A 19,839-nucleotide genomic window follows, 5' to 3' on the forward strand; every position below is an offset into this window, starting at 1 on the left:
ACACAGAAACCGCACTGAATTTGCCTGTTCTGTATGAGCTTATTACAAAGTCCATTGTGTCACTGCTTTAAGGGAAAACCTTGCCCTTTGTGCCACTTTTTCTATTGTATCATTGCCTTATTTTTGAGCATACTTACTACTTCTTGCGACATTCACTGGCTCTGTCAATTTTAAATTCAGGTAGACTGATGAATCCTTCTGCTTTTTCATCCTGCAAATAGCAGTTCTAGATATTACTGGTGTTAAGGTGTCAGGGAAAAAACCCACCACACTGAAAACTTAAAGATATTTTCACTTGCCTGCTTCTTACATAAGGAATACTAATGTATGCTCTGCTCTGGCAAACCTCCCACAGAAGTCACTGGGACTTTTGCCAAAGTAGTAAGACAGATCCCTTGGCGTAAAATACAATTTTAAATACCCAGTTTTCTCAAACAATTTCACAGTTGAACCAGCACTTGAAAATAAACAAAATGACCAAATGTGTTCAGGCAATTAGTTATTGTAATTAGTTAATTTTGGGGGAAGATGGACTAATTACTAAGGAGAAATGCACTACTGCGTTACTGAAGCTGGGATCAAGGCACAAATGGGACGACTCTGTGGGAAAACAGGCTTTGGTAATTCTGTTCATGGAACAACTTGCCTTCTGTCTACTCGGGGAAAAGTTGGGGATCACAATATTTTAAAAACGTCATGTACAAATGCTTTCAGAGATTAAAAGAACAAGTCCAGGACTGAGTGGACTTGTTGCCACACGTTGGTGATGATTTTATCTCAGGATATTTACTAATGAGAATAATAAGGTTTAAAATTAAAGTTTCCTAACTCATTGGCAAAAAGCTTTTTTACTAAAGCTGATATAAATTTACATGTACTAATGCAGAACATGTTGAACAATCAAAGCTGTACACAATTCCGCTGGGCTGCTCCGGTACTCTTAAATTCAGCATTGAACATTGAAATCATATCAAAAGCTACAAAGAAGGAATGACAGGAGAACACAATTGAGAAAACAAAAGCATCTTCCTTAATTGCCAGAGGTTTTGGTGAGTTCACTAGTACAGATAAACAAGGAACACCAGGCAGCACATCATTAAAGTTTACAGTCCCATGACTGAACTTGAATGACAGGATTAAATAACTGCCTTTTCTCTTTCAAGGCTTTGAGGATAGATTTATTCTAAACTGGTGAGAGCAGGACACAGGAAGGTGTGTTATTTCTCCCTGTAGTAAAAGGTGAATTTGCAGGACCAAATATCTCCAGACCTTAATGGTAATTTAGTCAGGCAGTTAATATTAATTTCAGTATGATTTTTGGGTGAATAAAGTTAAACACTTATATAAGCACTACAAAGCACTGGCTTCCCACTAAAACATGACAACAGCACCACACAGGGTATTTGTTGAGGCAATGAGCATAGATGCTTACCTCTTCATTGATATACCAATATAGAGATGTATCCTTCAGAACAAACCAGTATTTTTTCCATTTCTGGGAGAAATAACTCTTGGCATCTTTCTTTTTCCAAAGCCAACCTTCACAGTCCCCTCGACCAAGATCTTTACATGAGATCCGTCTTTTGCTTTTACCAGGAATAGGAGCTGAAAATGACAACAAGTTCATGTGAAAACGTTTGACTTGTCCACTAAATCAACAAGACCGCTAGCCAGAAAGCATTATATATTTGCTTAAGAAAATTAATTACAAATTTCAATCTCAATTTGCCATGAATAAATTATTACAAACATTCTATTTCAACCACAAAACCTATGCAAGTTAAAAGCCAAAACAAACCATGTTCAGCACCTCACAGAGCTCATATTCTATGGATCAGACAAAAAAAAAGTACAACAGAGAAAGAGAAGACACTATGGAGAAAGGAAAGATATTTAGAAATAAGAAAAAAGGGTATTTGTAATTTTCAGCAAATTAGTATTTCACATCAAATTAAAGCACACAGCATATAAATTCAAGTACTTCCAGACTTGGCTGCCAAATGCAACTATGTAAGTACTTCACAGGCATTCAAAAACCTCTCTTTGCAGTGCCTTTTGCAACTAAAAGTTCCTAAGGCCTTTGTACTTCTAAATCAAAGGAGGACAATTTACTACAATATAAATTACTGGACTGCTTAGGTAATGAGCAAGGGCTGCAGTAAGGCAGTTATATGCACACAACTGGAAAAGCCAGCCCTGGCCCCAAGGAGGCTAGAGTCTAAGCATTCAAAAAAAAAAAAAAGACAACAGCAGATATATGCAGGTAGAGGAGCATTAGGAAACTATGAGACATCAGTAACGGACTAACACCTTCTCAACATGATCAACTGAACTAAACATTGGATTGGAGCTAACAAGTTCTAGTTCCTCAGATACTGCAATACCATAAACATTAATGTTAGCAATTCCCTTCCTACCAATACACAAAAACAAATTTAATTTTTACCTTTGTTCTTCTTTTTACTTTTCTGCTGTAGAGAAGACTGCTGAAATGTCTACAAGAAAATCAAAACAGAAGAAGTGAAAATACAGTGTTTATAGTCAACCACATCCTTATCATAAAAGAAGTGTAACATTATGAAGACTGAAGTCATCACCAGGTAACACCAGCCAACAGAATTCTAGGCCTAAGAAAAAAAAATAATTTTATTTCATCTCTTCATAAGGTTGTAAAGCCAGCACGTAGTGAAACATCTGAAAATAGACCACAAATTAGTTTGCCAAAACAACTGAAGTTTCTCTCTAAAATGGTTGCTCTTCTCTCGTTCTGTTAATAAGGAAGGAATGTCTCCTTTTGGTTACTTTGATAGTGAAGCTACACAGCCTGTGCATTTCTAATACATCATCTAATTAAGGTCTTCCTGACATAAATATGCAAATATGCAAATCAACACACTGCCTAATACAGGTGCAAAGGCATTTATACCATGGTCTTTACAACATCAGACAACTTGCTCAGAAATGGGCCTAATATTTTTAAAGACACCAATACAATTCTGCTAAATTGCAACTGGGAAAAAGTCTCCCAGACAAATATTCTGAAATAGAAAGCACTTTATTTTTTACCAGGTTTTGACTGGAAGTATTTCCCTCAATTTTCCTCATGTGCCTCAGCAATGAGACAGGATAGAAATTATTCCTTTACTAAAGATCTGAGCTTATTAAAAATGGTAATATGTAGTAACACATTTTATGGTCATTTCTGTTAAAAAACTTTAACTCAGATCATCACCATCACTCTAGAGAATTAAAAAAAAAAAATCTGTAATTAATCACTCCAAAATTTAAAGACACAATTTTAGTTGTTTTGAATTTTAATTTTCTATAAAGACAGACAAATATATTGGTGCTGAAACTAAGAAAAGGCCACAATGTCTGAGTATTAGAACCTCTTATTTCAGCTTACCATTAATCAATAAAAAAAATTCAAAGCTATTATGCTACTTGATAAAAATAAACCTAAGCAAAACACTGACAGCTCTGTGAGTCAAATCCTGTTCCTAGCAGATAAGACAAACCCTTGCCCCAGCTTACAAGGCTCCCTGTTCAATTCAAAGAGTTGTTTTTCTTTTAAATTTCTCCTCCCTGCTTCCCGTACACCTGAGCTCACATGCAGGAGGCTGAGGCTCAGATTCCAAGGGATGTCTCACCTCACAGCTGAGGCATTCTCCAGCAGCAAATACTAACATGTCCATGGGGATAAATTACCAGCAATAAAACAATAATTAAGTGTAATATAAAAAATTAACTGACTCGGTAGATGTGCTGATCCCTTGTAGACTGTATCTAAAGAAAGCTACTAAACTGTATTGCCATCTCAGATGGTCAAAATAGGCCTCCACTGGGAAAAAAAAGGAGCCCATTTATTTTCATTCCCTGGCTCTTGTCCTTTTTCTTCTGCTACCAATATAAATTCAACCAGCACCAGCTCTCAGCAAGCCGAGTCAGCAACACCATCCCAACTTACGTCAGATGAAATATTTCAGAGAGTATATAATATAACAGAGTGACTGGGCAGAAGTGTGTAAATAACTCCCTCTTAGATGCTTTGAAAATCTTTCCTAATTCAGAGTGGGTAAAAAACCACACACACACCACCCCCAAACTTTCTCACTTCACAGTTCACAACCCAGACAATTTCATTCTGCTGCTCGACTTTTCGGTACTAATACTTTCACAGTGTCAAAACAGAAAAGTAAAACCTCCGCTTGGTTTTCTTATAAGTGATTTGGAAAGCAGATGAGAACGATATGAAAAGCCTTCTCTTTAAATGTTTTGTCTGTAAATTGAACCTGCAAAGGTGAGCTCGCACCTCTCAAATTCTGAGTCAGTTTTTGGGAAGAAAGGGTAATGAAGGGGTATCAGTTTTTAACAGGAAGACAGCATGTAATTTAGATGTCTAGCCATTTTTCCATACATTATGTCATATTGCAAAATAGAAAGGTTTCATTAAATTCAGTTATTATTCTAAATTAGCTCATTAAATTAAATTATAATTAAGGACAAAATCTACAACTGAGTGAAGTTCCTGGGAACTATTCAACTGACTTCAGTGATTTTAGCTAATACTTTAGATTATTTCACATAGATTTCAGGCTTCACATTGGTTCATCTTTTGCAAAAACAGCACCAGCTATTTTTTTTTTTTTTTTTACCCAGAAGATGTATAAGCAGTATGCATTAGTCAGTGCCATTCAGTTTCAGACTCACATGATACGTAATCGAAAAAAACCCAAGTGAGGACGAAATCTAAAAATGCTTCTTCTGTTGATTTTAAGGAATTCATTGAATGCAATCTGCAGCCTCCTCCCAGTTATTAGGTAACACTTAATGCCACTTTCTCAGTGCTGTTTAGAATCACAGAATGATGAAGGAGGTCATGTCCTTCCTCCTTCTCAGAGCAAGATTTTCTTTGAAGCCAATGCTGGATCATGTTCTTCAAGGTCATCTCCAGCCTAGATCCAACTATCTCCAAAGAGGGAGATTCCACAATCTCTTTAAGTGACCTGTCCTAATGCTGGCCACCATAATGTTTCCTCCTTTACAGCTTAATTCTGTGATGTGGCAAATTTGGAAATAATATAAATACTTCTTTTAATGCCACAAAGCCTAAAAATATGGATTCACACCAAAGCCAGAAATTCAAGTTTGCTGCAAGAAGCTGTTTAATCACCCACCCACAAGGCCGGATTTCGACATATGTTCACTGTATTTTGATTCTGATACATCCTGAGCTTTGAGCAACTGCTTTCATATACATCTTGTCCCAGTTTCCAAGTATTCACCTCTCCTACTAATTCTGAGAACAACCATGAAATGAAACAGAAAACAGAAGTCTATATTAAAGAAAGATGTTGGTAACTCAAAATAATAAATAAAATGGAAACAAGACTGACATGGAAAACATGAAATAGATGAATACCTTAACCCAGATGGAAATTGTCACTCCTGAAGAAAATTCAAAACTGTTTAATCATATTCTGAACAATATGCTTTCCAGTTGCCCAAAATACAATTACCAAAACTTTCCATTATCCAAAAGCAAGGTGTCACTTTATGTTTAACATATATCAAAACTCCCTTGAATACCCTGAGCCTCAGTTTCTTGAATGCAATAATTTTCCCTTGTAATATGTGTTTGAGCTTGTCATATTTAATAATATACCTAAACTAAGCCCTCTGACAAATGCACGTCTAAGTAGAATAGTAAAGAAACATTTCAGGTATATATATGCCTGCCTTTGCTATCAGCAGCCTCCAAAGCACATGTATTTCAAGAGGAACTAAACATCATTTATTAAAGGGATTTTTGCTATATTTCTTGGTTTGATTTTTTTTTAAAAAAGGTGCTAGCCTACCTCTACCCTACCTTTCTGAGGGCTTAGCTGCGCATCCCATCATGCAATGGAGATTTCATTGTGCATGGAAGAGTTCTTCTCTTCCCGCAACTGTTCATTACTGAACTTGCTATGTGGGTTATATTTACTTTACCACTCTTCAAAATGATTGACAGAGTGAGTTCTGAAAGCCCATCAGAAGACTGCACAGCTGTAAACAGCAATCTGCCCTAGGGTATGCCTTTCTATGCTTTTAGGATTATAGAGCAGCAATACAGCTACACAGTAAAAATATTCCAGGTGAAGGCTCACACTAACAAGAGAGGTCACCAATGACCTATAATTGTATTTGTTCCTTTAGCAAGAGAATAATCACATATAGATGGTATAATCAACAATATCTGCATGCACACAAACATGCATCAGCATCTGCATACATACAGCACAAAATTTTCAAGAAATGAGACTATCACGTTTTTCTCTCATCCTCAGTGTTATCCAGGTTTTTGTCTGCTTTCAGCTCTTGGGATAAAGTATTCATTCTTGGTTAGCACTACGCCTTCTGTATACTTGCTCAGAAGGGAAGCAAGATTGAAAGCTAGTCATTAACATTCAGAAGCCTGAAAATGTGAGTATTATGAACTACTTAGTAGTAATTTGATAGCTCTCTATTTGGAAAAACATATTTAAATAAAAGTGTTAAATACTTTAAGTTTCAATTAATTTATTTGTTTCATGCCAAATAGGAAAATTAATAAACTGATCTTCCAATACCAATATTAAATTGGAGTGAAACTGCTATCAGGAAAGATAAATATTTGATAAAACCCATGTTATGATGAAAGTTAGAAAACTTCTATTCCAGTTGATACCTCAAATAAAAGTAGAAGACAAGCAGACTGGTTATCAAAACTATTGATATAGGAGGGCTGGTTATTTTGCCAAACTTCAAGAGTCTGAGGAGGAAGTCTAAAGATTTGGGGTCAAACTATTCCTATATAAGAGCTTCTCTAAGATCTAATACAAATTCCATGTGTGACCAACAGAACGTGACATCCGTGTCTAAAAAATAGATATATTCTAATAGTTACATGAACCCCTTGATAGTTAGAGAATTTGTAGGTCTACCAATAAAAGACCATAACTGAAGCTTCTCTGAAGATCTAGATTGGTCATAGAAACTAGTACTAAATTTGACTGCTCCTAAAATCCTCTTTCAAATACTTATTTGTTGCTTCATGTTTCTTCAGAGATTTTCCATTCGCTCATTTTCAGAAGGCTGGGGGAGAGAACCAGGTTATGGAAATAATAATCTCCAATTCTTTTACCTGAATTTGAGCTCAGTCTGATTGGGAAGGAAAATGGCAGGCTTCTGTACAGTTTTTTTGAGAGCTCAAGTCAAATCCAATTTTTCTCAAGCTGCAGGTTTAGTCGCTAAGGAACTATTTACAGTCAGACAGTTCCCTTCTGTCACTGTAAGATAACTTTCTCTAGTTTCAGCAAAGTGGCTTATAACATTTCTGATTACTGGAACCTTCTGCTGCAGATGAAAAACCAGTATCTGGAAAAAAAATGAAAGCTGGTGCTGCCAATTATTTGATTGATCTATCACACTCAATACTTTGAGAACATTGGCAATGTTCTGTTTTCACAGTTTTGATACACCACATATACATGTTTCTCTGCATTTGGTGTGCTGCAATCCAAAATTTCAGAGCTAAAAGAAGAGTGAAAAGGGGGGAAAATTCAAAGCTATTTATATTACATTGTCACAGTATCCATCACTACTGACAGATCACGCTTAAGGGTACTCCCAACACAGGATTTTGCCAAAATCTTTTTTGTTTACCATCTTGTTTAGTCTTCATAAAGAGCTAATGATAGATGGTAAATAGAGATTTCAAGGACTATGTTAGAAAGGTTTGATGAGAGAAGACCTCTGGCAGCTCAGAAAGTTTGAAACCTCCTGCCAGTCAGGAGCAGAACTTCATTCACAACAGATAACTGTTTTGTTTACAGCAGGAGCAGGTACTGACCTGTTATTATGTTTAGCCCTCAAAATAAGCATGAAGATTACTGTTTATAGTCAGCTAAATCTTGAAGCTAGCTGAGTCATAGAATCATAGAATCATTCCAGTTCCACCACTAAACCATGTCCCTAAGCACTTTGTCTACCCATCTTTTAATTACCTCCAGGGATGGGGACTTGACCACTTCCCTGGGCAGCCCCTTCCAATGCTTGACAACCCTTTTGGTGAAGAAATTTTTCCTAATGTCTAATCTGAATTTGCCCTGCTGCAACTTGAGTCCACACAGGTCATCTGCAAGGCAGTTTTTGGAACAAGAGCTGAAGCTGGGCCACACAGGACTTTGTTGGCATAGGAGAGGAGAGATGAGGCATGACTTGATGCTCTGAAGGAATCAGTTACTGGGCTAAAGGTCAAATTAAGCATCTTTGGGTGAAATTACACTTAAAAGGGAACTTACTAAAAAGTGGGATAAGGAAAGACTATACTGTAAGTTATGATCCTGTTTAGGAAGGCAAAGACTTCATTGCCTTGTTTGAATAGTTTTGTGTGTTGACTGGGGTTCAGAGACTGATAACAGAATGAATATCTGCAAAAAACCTCATCTTTGGCATATCTGATTTGTCAGGTCATGCAGGGTGTTTTAGGAAATACTCCTGTTCCTATAATCGTGAACTCTAAGATAATTCCAAATCCTACTCTATTCTCTTTTCTTCTTACGTTTTGCTGAATAATTGTTCATTTGTTATTTACACCTGGATTTTTAACTTCTCATACATTCAACATTCTCTGATTTATCTGTGGCTACAGCTATTTAGTTGCCCCAAACTGGTACCATGTGGCACTAAGTTGTGAATAAAGTATTTTTAATATGCTGCAAGAGCTCTAGTTTACACAAACCTTCTAAAAGCAGGGCTTTACTCTGGATAGGTAAAACGTGAATACAGTAAATGGGATGGTCTATGTGAAATTTTAATACAAAAGCACAGCAGTGAATTTATGAAAGCAGATCCAGAAATATCCCCTACACTGAAGCCACAGGCTGATGACAAAACACACATTATATGCGAGTAATTCATAAATCCATGGTAAGTTGGAATGAAAAGTGATTTACAGACAAAGGATGCCACAGTTGATTAACAATGCCCTGAAACCTTCAGTCTTGCCTCCCAAAAGCAAAATTTATTGAATCAAATCTTGATATTTTGGTGCTTTGGTAACAGATACTTCTGCTCTCCCTGCACAGCTCACTCTTTCTCTTGAGCAGACTCTACAATAAAAATACCATACCTGGGTTGAGAAGGACAGCAATCGCTAAGGTTCTAGCTAAAACATTTAATACTAAAACACAGTATGAACATTATGTATGATCAAACTTCTAAAAGTGAGCTTTTGTAGTACAAACAAAATAATGTCAACAAGTAAGGCAGATTCATTACACTAAATATCTGGTGGATATTTCTCTTTTAAATGGCAGGTACTTCAGACAGAGAGAAGCATGAATCACTCATTCTGTCAAATGGGTTGTGAGAGGCACAGACATATTAACAGTCACTGGAAGATCGGATCCCAGAATCCATGACTTGCTATGTTATCCTACACACTATATTGCTCCTCCTACTTCCTTTGTTTTCCTTTTTCAGAACTGCAAAAAGGTGTTCCAATACTAAGGCCAAATGAATGTGTATTTGCAAAAGTCAGCAAAGCAATAGTTTTCTTGGCAGCAGCCAAAAAGGCCATTTCAGATGAGAGAATTTTCTACATTTACATGACAATCAATAGCCCTGTTCCTGTTCCTACTGCTTCTCTCCTTTCCCCCCAGCAGCTTTATGAAAGGCTTCTAGGAAGTATGAGCTCTACAATGCATGGCTATGCCATCGATCACGCATGGTCACAGCTCTAACTGGGTTCCTGTATTTTTGGAGCTCTGACCATGAATGCCCAACGTATGCATTTTGTTAGTGACCACAAGGATAAAGAAACAGTATGCATCCTTTTAGAATAAGCTAAGAGCTTTTTGCTGTAAAAAATATAACCTGAGACCTTGAAGCTGCCAGCTTTCCAGCTGCCTCTGTGGTAGGCAATGGCTAAGTTACCTGTGCAGGATGCTTTCCTATTACATAGTCTACAAGGGCTGATAATAGCAAAGATGTCAAATCTTTTCATACAGCTGTTCCTATAGTTACTTATCCAAGAAGAATATGCTAGGTAAGGACAGAACTGTAGTTGTCTGAAATGTGATAGCAACCACAGCTTTTCTCTTCAGGGATTCTTATTCATTCTCCCATCCCTAAACTTTTTCTTGTAATTTGGGGGGGCTCTGTGGCAAATATTGCATTAGCCGGATGCAAATTTGCAGTTGCACAAGCTAGTGCAAACTGTTTGTGCAAAGTTGTTACCATAATGCGTGCAAAACTCAGAAAAATTAAAACGTTTCTTAAATCTTCAGGCCACGTAGCGAAAACAATAGAGTGGTCCTGCTTTCCACCACCAGGGAAAGATTTTCCTTCTTAGCCATTAAGCCACAGGATTCTCTAATTGAAATACTGAAGCAGTAAAACTTCTGGACAATATCAAATTTACATGAGAGTTCTCACATTCCCCCACTGTCTTTTTGACTGACAGAACAAGGACTGCAGCACTGTCATAGCTGCCTGAAGCAAATGAGGATAAAAAGTTAAACTAGACAAGTGTTGTTCATTAGAATAATATATTCTGAGATCATTCTTCTGCTCTACATCTACTCTGAAACATGTAATTTTGGTACCTCCCACACTGCCTTTATTGACAGTAAGTAATCTAAGAGAGAAAGACAGGGTTCAAAAGCTATATGCACTCTTTAATGGCAAAAGTCCAAGATGCATCAGTTGTTCCCTCACTGTGTATGTTTCAACTGCATCCATTTAAGAAGGAAAAAGAAACTTAATGATCACCCATTACAGAACAGTATTTAACCCTTTATTTTGATTTCTACCCCAGAGCAATTCCCAGTTTCATCTCTTACGGAAGAGAATGGACAAGTTGGGGAACCACAAAATGGCTGAGGCAGGAAGGCACCTCTGGAGATCATCTTATCTGTTGCTCAAAGCAGGGTCAACTACAGCAGGTTTTACAGGGCTGTATCCAGCTGGGTTTTTAATATCTCCAAAGATGGAGACTCCACCAACTCCACGGGCAACCTGCTCCAGTTAAACCATCTTCCTAGTAAAAGTAGTTTTTTCTTATGCTTACACTGCTTGTCCTGTATTTCAATTTATGTTCATTGGCTCATGTCCTTTCACAAAGTATCACTGAGACAAGTCACCCCATATGCACTCCAGAAGCCTCGTGGACTTCTTGTGCCCTGCTGTGTTGCCCCTCCAGCAGATAGCAGTCAGCCAAACAAACCTCTTTCAAACCATGCCATTTCCTCCAGGAAAAATATGGTTTTGCTTAGAAAATTTCTGTCTTATTCATGGGAAAGGTAGGTTTTCCTCTGCATGTTTATCTAAACATTAAAACAACAAGACTATCCAAGCAGATTTAAGAAACTTAATCTGCAAGTGAGCTATGTTAGATCAGAGAGGTGGTCAGTGGCACAGTTTGGAAATGATCCTGGACCTTCTGGGAAGAAAACTTAAACTACTGTAAAATGCCACAGAAGTCAACCCCAGGGCATTAACAACATCTTGCATCAGGTCCATGGTCTTTCTAGATGAAAAATCACTAGCTTAAAACAAAGGTCTCCTGCCCCCCTGCAACACCTAGGTGCTTATTTATGATGAAAAGAGTACATACATAGCTCCTTCTGCAGGAGCAGTTAGCAACACCTCTGATTGTGTCCCCTTGGCACGATCTCTTTCATATTGCTCAGCCTGACTGTGTGACAGAAAAAAGTGCAGGGCATGTAGGTGCTCTGTAGTGAATGAGGGCAGAACTGAGAAAACAGATTTTTGCTTTAAGGAAGATATACTCTTGCAAGCTATTCTCTGTTAGCACTTGGGCATAATATTCTTTCAGTGAAATAAACAGAAAAGTCAATCATTGGACTTCCAAAAATAGTAAGTTTTTGGTGAAAAATCAATAAAACAGAAAATTGTACTTTTCTGGAGCTAGGGAATTTACAAAGGCTATGGTGAAACAGGGAATTAGTGCACAGTTGTGTGTGAAAGAAGCAGCCTTAGCAATGGAGATGCACAAGACAAATGACAGTCACCAAAACACTTTCCTTGTTTATCTCTAGAAGATAAAATGTACAGACCCAAATTTTCTCCTTTTAACTAGTACTATTCATCAGGAGAAAACCTTATCTACTGATTACATTACTGTTAATGACATGTCCTTATAATAATTTCCAAGGCTTGGGGATTTTTTGGCATTTGTACCCTTTGGGACTAAAATGACATTTCCAGAACACAGTGCTGTGTGCCTCTTTATCGTTGCACCATGCTACCAGGAACAGCTTGCAGCAATAGCTGCAGTAACCGTTCCATATCAGGGCTGAATTCAGGTAGCTCTTGACTATGGGAAGTAACAGGATCTTGAACAGAAGGGAAGTTTCCATGGGGAAATAAAAACACTTCCATTGCACCTATGAATTAAGGTAGAAAAAGAACAGTTCATGTCAGGATAAAAGTCACATTACTTGCTGGAATTCAGTAAAATTTCCTCTAAGCATAAGATGGAACGGCACTTCTCAGAAGGTGGGGGAAGATAACATTAGGTGTTTTTAATTCTGTGCTGGCTATGGTGACCATATGGGCACAAAATTAGCTTTACACTTCATTTTAAAGCCAGAATACTGTTGCATTAGAAATATTATCTACTTGGATTAATCTAAAAGCAAAGGGATATACTTGAGAAATGTACAAAAAGTGTCTATCTCTATATGAAAAACATGAGGTTTTTTCTCCTCCTCAGCACAGTAGCAGAGATGGATTGGCTGACTCAGAGATCAGGCGCTAAGCAACAAGCACTTCTTTCCAGTAAAATAGAAACACCTAATAAAACAGCTTCTGTTCAGGAGCCACACCACTGCAAAGAGCCATCTCCTCCTAGGTGCAACCATACAATTTCCCACATTATGTGTCAGCAATAGGCTCAAGGGGCCACCACTGTGTAAGCGGGGCAGAGGAATGGGGCAGAGACTCCTGCGGAGTCAAAACCACTACTTTGAAAAAATCACACGTTCAGAAACAATTGTGCTGCTTGTCAAAGCATTTTGATAAAATGGTACCCTGAAATGGGCATCTGTGCTCCCATAATTCAAACAACATTTTCACCACTCAGTACCAGTTTTTTAGAACACTGGATTTCACGATGCATGCCAGTCAGTGTCCTCGGTTCACTGCTTCCATAGACCTGATACCTCCCTTTTCCTTGTGCAGAAAGGGGTACAGAGAAGAGCCAGTGGAGAAGTCAGGACCTGGATCTGAGGTCTCATAGATGTGACACTCCTCACCGTATTGCAGTGATAACTCATGCTGAGCCCCCTCTGTGCAATGCCTGACATACACTTCTCTGCTACAAGATGCTGCGCTTAATCTCTTCTGTATCAAAGGGGAATAACTGAGGGACTAAATCACTTATTCTATGTGAAAAAAAAATCTCTCAACTGTGCTACTGTGATTGTACCAGCTACAGGTAATGTAGCTTACTGGTGTACAAACAGTGTTAATACCTGCAAAGGCAAAAGTCCTCTTAGATAACAGAAAAACACAGAATGGGGATGTGAAAAGGAATTAGAAAATGTTCTGAGCTGGGAGATTTATTAGTCTATAGATCTACATCTCTTGACAATGTAAAATTACACTTTCAGAGCATTATATCATACACAGTAAGGAATAAATCTAGACTGGCAGAGCTGGACTAGATGACCTTTGCAGTAACTCTCTCATTTTTAAAGAATTCCCCAGCTTTGTCATGGAAAAAAATTATAACGGGCCATTTTTTCCCTCATGGTCAGATGTGAATGAATGTAATAGAGAAAGTTTAAAATAAAAATTTTCCACAAAAAACTCCAATTGTGTTTCATGATGTCCCATAAACCATTATTACCTCATCTCTAGAGCATTTTCCTTTCCTCAATAGTTAACTCCGGATTTTAATAAAAATGACAGAGTATATAGAAATAGATGTAAAACCTCCCACATTCAATACTTCCAAATTTCATTTTGGCAACCGCTTCCGCAATAAGAGAAAATTCATGGTATTAACTGCTTCTTTCAAAGAGAAGCAATGCAGACGTGAAAATATTCTCTCATCTGTGACAGGAAGAATATTCCTCATGAACAATGCAGATATTATTCCATATAATTAAAAGAACTTAGCACTCCCTCCTGAGGAGATGAAATATTTCTATTTCACAAAATGTATGCTTAACCAGAACTCAAGTATAAAAGCTGCATTTGCACATCCACTCTCTTCAGTCTTGAGTTCAAAGGACTGAGAGTCTAGAACTGGCGAACAAATGTGAGATTACTGAGGCACTTTCACAAGATTATTTTAGCTAAACAGCAATGAAACAGCAGTAACTTTAACTTAAGTCTGAGCAAGTTGCTATCCTCTCAGCTACTGCAGAAATCTCTGTTTTATTGTTCACCTCCAACTTTTTTGCCATCAGGACAGGCAAGCAGTGTAGCAGGTTGGCCATGAGTTTGTGCAGTCTCCATCCCAGGAGGTTTTCAACTCCCAACTGGGCAAAGCCCTGAGAAGCCCTGTCTGACCTCAGAGCTGGCCCTGCTTTGAGCCAAAGACCAGAGTAGAGGCCTCTTGAGGTCACTCCCAGCCTGAATTATCCTATTATCCTATGCACTTTATGGGGGTTTCTGAGGCATTTGGATTTTTCTTCTGTAGCAAATTCGTTAGGAGTGATGCCTTTTTCCTGCTGGCAGGCTAATTATAATTTTGTTCTCTTTTCTCCCTGCTGTCCAACATTTTTCTTGGAATTATGACAACTGGCCATCCATTCTCACAGTTTACCACCTTTTACTGGTCCCACCATTAGCAACAGCAATTCATACCATTGTTAAAATGTGGAGTTTAACACATATCTGAATAGGATTAAATGAAGATGATTAACTGCAATAGCAGAGGACTAGACCCAGGAGGCCTCTCTATTCCTTTGTGTTGATTGCGCTAGTCTAAAAATAATACAATGCCATCTTCCATTAGCAAGGAATTTATATGCTGTTTCTCTCTTGCCTTTTCTCTCAGAAATGTAGAAGATTTATTCTGGACCACATTTTTACCAAACCCAGATGGAATATCTAGATTTACCTTTTAGCCCAACAGTCTTATGGCTACCCCAATCACTTCTAGCTGTCACAAGTACCTTATGGAGTAAGGCATATTTTACTTATTGCTTAACTGTTTCACCATTTTGTTTGTTTTACATGCCACACTTCACTTATGGCCCAGATGAAGTTCCTATACTACTATTTTTATTACTTGCTTTGTGCTTGTTACATATATGATGTGCCGCATTCGAAGCATTCGAAGGAAGGAATATAGTATCATTTAGAACTTCCCCTTACTGAATTTTTTAACTGTTGTTCTTTCCAATTGTATCTCAGAGCAAAAGGCCTCCTATAACTGAACTGTACTAAAGGAAGCTGACAAGAGAAATGGATACAAGCTAGGTGCTCATGATGCCTTCATAGCAAAATTGTGTATTCAACTCTGCATTGCGTTACATGAAACATTTTACCAACACTTTTGCCTCTGAATAGACTTTCAGTCTTTTAAAAAAACTCCAAATTAGATCATTCTATAAATTCATAAGCCTGTTCAGCTCTGTTTCTACTGCAGAACAGTGAGTTCCTCCCATTTCCACACACGTGGACCTAGGTATCATCACAGCCTTATTTCCTTGTTACATGCTTATTGATGGGAACATGAATAAGGAGCTGAAATTGTAGAACAGGCCAAAATGCTCTCCTACATCCCCATAAGGCTGCAAAAACTAAGGTGAGATATGGACAGTTATTTGAAATCCAGTGCAGTTTCTTATCTGGGAACATAAAAATGCCAATGCTTTTTAACATTAAAACAAATATAATTTTTTAAATCAAGTATTTCTTACAAGTACATATTCAAGAGGGAGTTTAAAATTTCCTTTGCCAATGACGGATGCCTGTAAGTCTGTAATTGTTCTGCGAGCTTCAGTATTATTTTAATACAAATATTTAAATGAAATAAAGATCATAGAGAAGAAGCAATACTAATTCAAATAGTAACAAAAATTATAGAAATACTTATGGAAAATATTTTTCACCATGCATTTAGGTTAAACTGGACTTTGATATCAACAGCTAGACTTTTATTCTATGGTAATTACACGTCTGACTACAGACAATTAGGAAAACAGGGAGGAGAAAAAGGAAAAGGGAGCCTTGATATTTAAATGCTCCCGTAGTTGGACTTCAAACATTTTGAAGAAGAAAATGTACCAACTCCATCTGTTGTAATGGTACAATGACAGTCTAGATTTCAGACACCTACTTAAAATCTGTGCAATTGATTTTCAAATTTTTTTCTCTATAATCACAGAATCGTAGAATGTGACAAAACATTTTTTCTCTACAAACTTATTTTTGTTTAATTACAAATATCCATAACAAAAATTCAGCAAACAGAAATTCTTTAAATACTCTGATGCTTACAATTATAATAAACTGCTAGTTTTTCTATGGGGTGGCTTAGGGGTTTTTTTTGGTAAATAGTTTTTCAGTATATAGTGCTTTTTAGATGCCATTTCTATTCAGAAAATTTTTGCAAAAAATTCATGGATAGCTTATGTACAAGTTTATTAGGAAACTAAAATGCATATGTTCTGCACTTTCTTAAATGCTAGTTACTGAGTGCTACAATGAAAAGGTCTCATAAATACATGCGCATTCAATTCAAGAATTTTCATTAAAAATGTAGGTTCAAGTACCTTCTATTTTTCCTTCCCTTCAGCCTTTCTGCAGTGAGGAATAGAAGGAGTAAGAGAAAATCAACCACTTAAGTTTTCAAAATCATGAGCTTTTGGTAAATTCTTCTCTGTATTGAGAACACCTAAATACATGCATTTTGAATCGAACTTTTAAAAAGAATTTTCCTGTATTTTTCTCTGAAGGCATGGGTGGGAGGAAAGAAATATGTGTAAATATGATCATTTAATTAGAAAAGTTGTTTTTCTTAAAAGTTACTGTCTCCTTTCCAATTTATTTTATCAGCTAAAAACTGATTTTTGCAATAGGTCCATAAGCCTATCTGCTTCACTTATAGTATGTTCAGTAAGACCACTGTTGCAACCAATTGAACTTTGCATGACCAGGCTGATGCAGACTCACCAGCTCTGGTAAGCAAACCCACTGAGCTGAACCAGTATGGCAACCTCATGAGGACTGGCAGAGAGAGACAACTGAAACTGTAACCTTGGCCAAATCCTTTCTTGTTGTTGCCTCAGTGTCCTCACTGACAGAATAGAAAGGAGAGTGCTTGGCTCTCTGTAGGTGCTCATTGCAGCGAGTACTGAAATTATGTGAGTTAAGAGTCACTGAGCTGCACTGCAACCACATGAACAGTCATACATTCCTAAAGAGGAAAAAAATAAGTTTGCCAAAGGTGCACCAACTTCATTGAATTTGCAGCAAAAAATCTCCAACTGATGGCTTTTATTTTATTCCTCCCTTGTTTAAAGTAAAACTGGAACATTAAAGATAGTGCATATGTACATATCTACACATGTAGATTCAGCAAAATCCGTATGGAACAAATCCGTTTCTTTCCTGCATCTATTCCTGAGGCACCTGTTCTAGATGTATGAGCTTTAAATGATACATCTTGCTACTAAACTTATTTTATTTTCAAGTACAATTAAAATGACCAAGATAACTACTGTAATTAATGAAAAAATTTTAAATAGGCCGGTTATCAGCAAAGCGAGAACCTGTTACTTTTTTGTCACTTTTCCTATGACAAGCAAGTCATTAGGTATTGCTAAATACATATGAACAAGTGAGCATACACTGGAAAAGGCAAAGGGATAGGAGGTGGAAAGGGAGAAGGAACAAGGTCAATATGTAAGTTTCTTTGGAGTAGGTGTAGAAACAGTTTGAGAGCTTGTATAACTCTTGTATAACTCCCTACTGTATACAATAGGCTGCAACCTTTTCTTCCCACAGCAATGCTGTTTCTAGACTAAGGGAAAGTTGTATTGATCCGGATTGAAGCAGATTATCATTAACCTGACGTGGAACTTCTTTTGACTCATGCAATATCTCCCTCATAAATAACCACACTATTTTCCTGCAATGAAAACAAAGTACAACATACCAAGGAAATTGCTATACAGACTAAAACAATGAACTTAAAAAACTATGATTACATGTTAGAGCTTTCATCTCTTGTGCCTCAGAGGTCCAAGACAATTTTAACTGCACCATTTTATATGTACAGTGATAGATCACACAGAACACCTGCTTGCACACTAGATTAGCAACAGCTCAAACAGTTTGCTTTGGCTTAATAAAAACATTAACACTCTGTGTTGGTATTTCTTTTGCAATACTGAGGGAGAAAAATAGAATGCAAAACCACCAACTTGGCTAGAAATCAACATATGCTGGAAACACTTTCTGGAATGGGAAACAAAACAAAGCAAAGTGGTGAAGAGACTTTGTATGTGAGGATTAAAAAAATACCCTAAACAGATATAAGAGATGATTTCTTTACAGACATAGCACAGATCAGTTTTTATTTTGCTATCAGCTATCACATCAGTTATGTTCAGTGGACACAGGTGAACGCTCTTCACTTTTCAAGGCCATAACTGAAATACTCCTTTGACCACATGGCTTTTGATTGTAATGGCAGGTCAATGATATAAACAAAATTGTTAAAACCAGTGATTTAATGCAAATTTAGTACACTGACAGTAAGGAAAATGCTAGACGGCCACATTCTTGTGATCACTTCAGAATATAACAATTTGAACCTGCTGGCATTTTTCAAAATAACTTTTAGCAAATAAACAACAACCACACACTTCTGAATTACCATGGTAATTTTTTAACGCCATGCACTTTGTTTACAGAACAAAAACATAGCATTGCTGTTGTGGTAATTTCATTCATCAGTAGTTCTTTGATCAAAGATTTTTCTTTTCTATAGAGCCATGTACAAAGCAATGGAAGCAAGGAGTTGAAGTCAGCATAATTGTAAAAGATGCTTTTCTGCAGAAAACCTTCACAGTAAAAAGGTAATCAACCTGCATGCGTCAAATGGCTGCAAAATTCAAAAGGACAGAGGCCTGGAATTGTACAGGGAATTCATCATTAACTAGTGGGACACATTCTTAGTCCAAAATTATTTAACATTTATATCAATGCACTAAAAAAAGAATGAAAACATCATTGAATAAAGGTAACACAGAATCAAAGACCAGTGAATGACACGAGACCTGAATGCTGAGTGAGCAGCATGGTTTCTTCCATTCTGAATTCCAGGGAATTCAGAAAAAAGATAAAAGAAAATAGAGAAAAAAATAAAGAAATTAAATGTGCAGGGTTTTTTTTTATTTCACAGAATATGCATATTAAAAAGATAATTTAAAAATAAGGGTTTTGGCAGCTCCATTCCACAGGAGATACTGGGTTCCTGGCACTTCAGTACTCCATGTTATGGACTTGGGGGCCCAATGTGAGGGCCCAATTTCAGGGCCTAGAGCCTTTACTGTCTAATATTTCATACTTAGGGTTGCTTCAGAGGCATAGGTTATCTAGCAAGCATACCCAAGAAGTCTTATATTTCAACATGGGCAACAATATACAATGTTATATATTTAAGAACAAAGAATATAAGATATGAATTATTATATTGGGAATACCAGTCTTGCAAATCAGTGATTTGGAAAAGTGACATTACAGAAAAAATAAAACCAAACCCAAGTAATAAACATGCTCCCACTCCAAGTCTATGGTTAAAATGGGTAAACATTCCTTTAAATA

The 19,839-nt window shown here is 37.1% G+C and overlaps 1 protein-coding gene across 1 annotated transcript in view; it reads right to left on the minus strand.

The window, feature by feature from the left end:
- CNKSR2 (connector enhancer of kinase suppressor of Ras 2) overlaps positions 1 to 19,839 on the minus strand; it is a 182,366-nt gene that overhangs the window by 56,607 nt on the left and 105,920 nt on the right. Inside the window, exons 14-16 of the mRNA XM_009648809.1 lie at positions 2,447 to 2,495; positions 1,433 to 1,605; positions 138 to 211 (exon numbers count right to left, since the gene is read on the minus strand). Of these exons, the coding sequence (XP_009647104.1) occupies positions 138 to 211; positions 1,433 to 1,605; positions 2,447 to 2,495 (296 nt within the window). The remainder of the gene's footprint in view (positions 1 to 137; positions 212 to 1,432; positions 1,606 to 2,446; positions 2,496 to 19,839) is intronic.

The sequence above is a fragment of the Egretta garzetta genome, unplaced genomic scaffold, assembly GCF_000687185.1.
Source record: "Egretta garzetta isolate BGI_Z169 unplaced genomic scaffold, ASM68718v1 scaffold111, whole genome shotgun sequence".
Classification (NCBI taxonomy): Eukaryota; Metazoa; Chordata; class Aves; order Pelecaniformes; family Ardeidae; genus Egretta; species Egretta garzetta.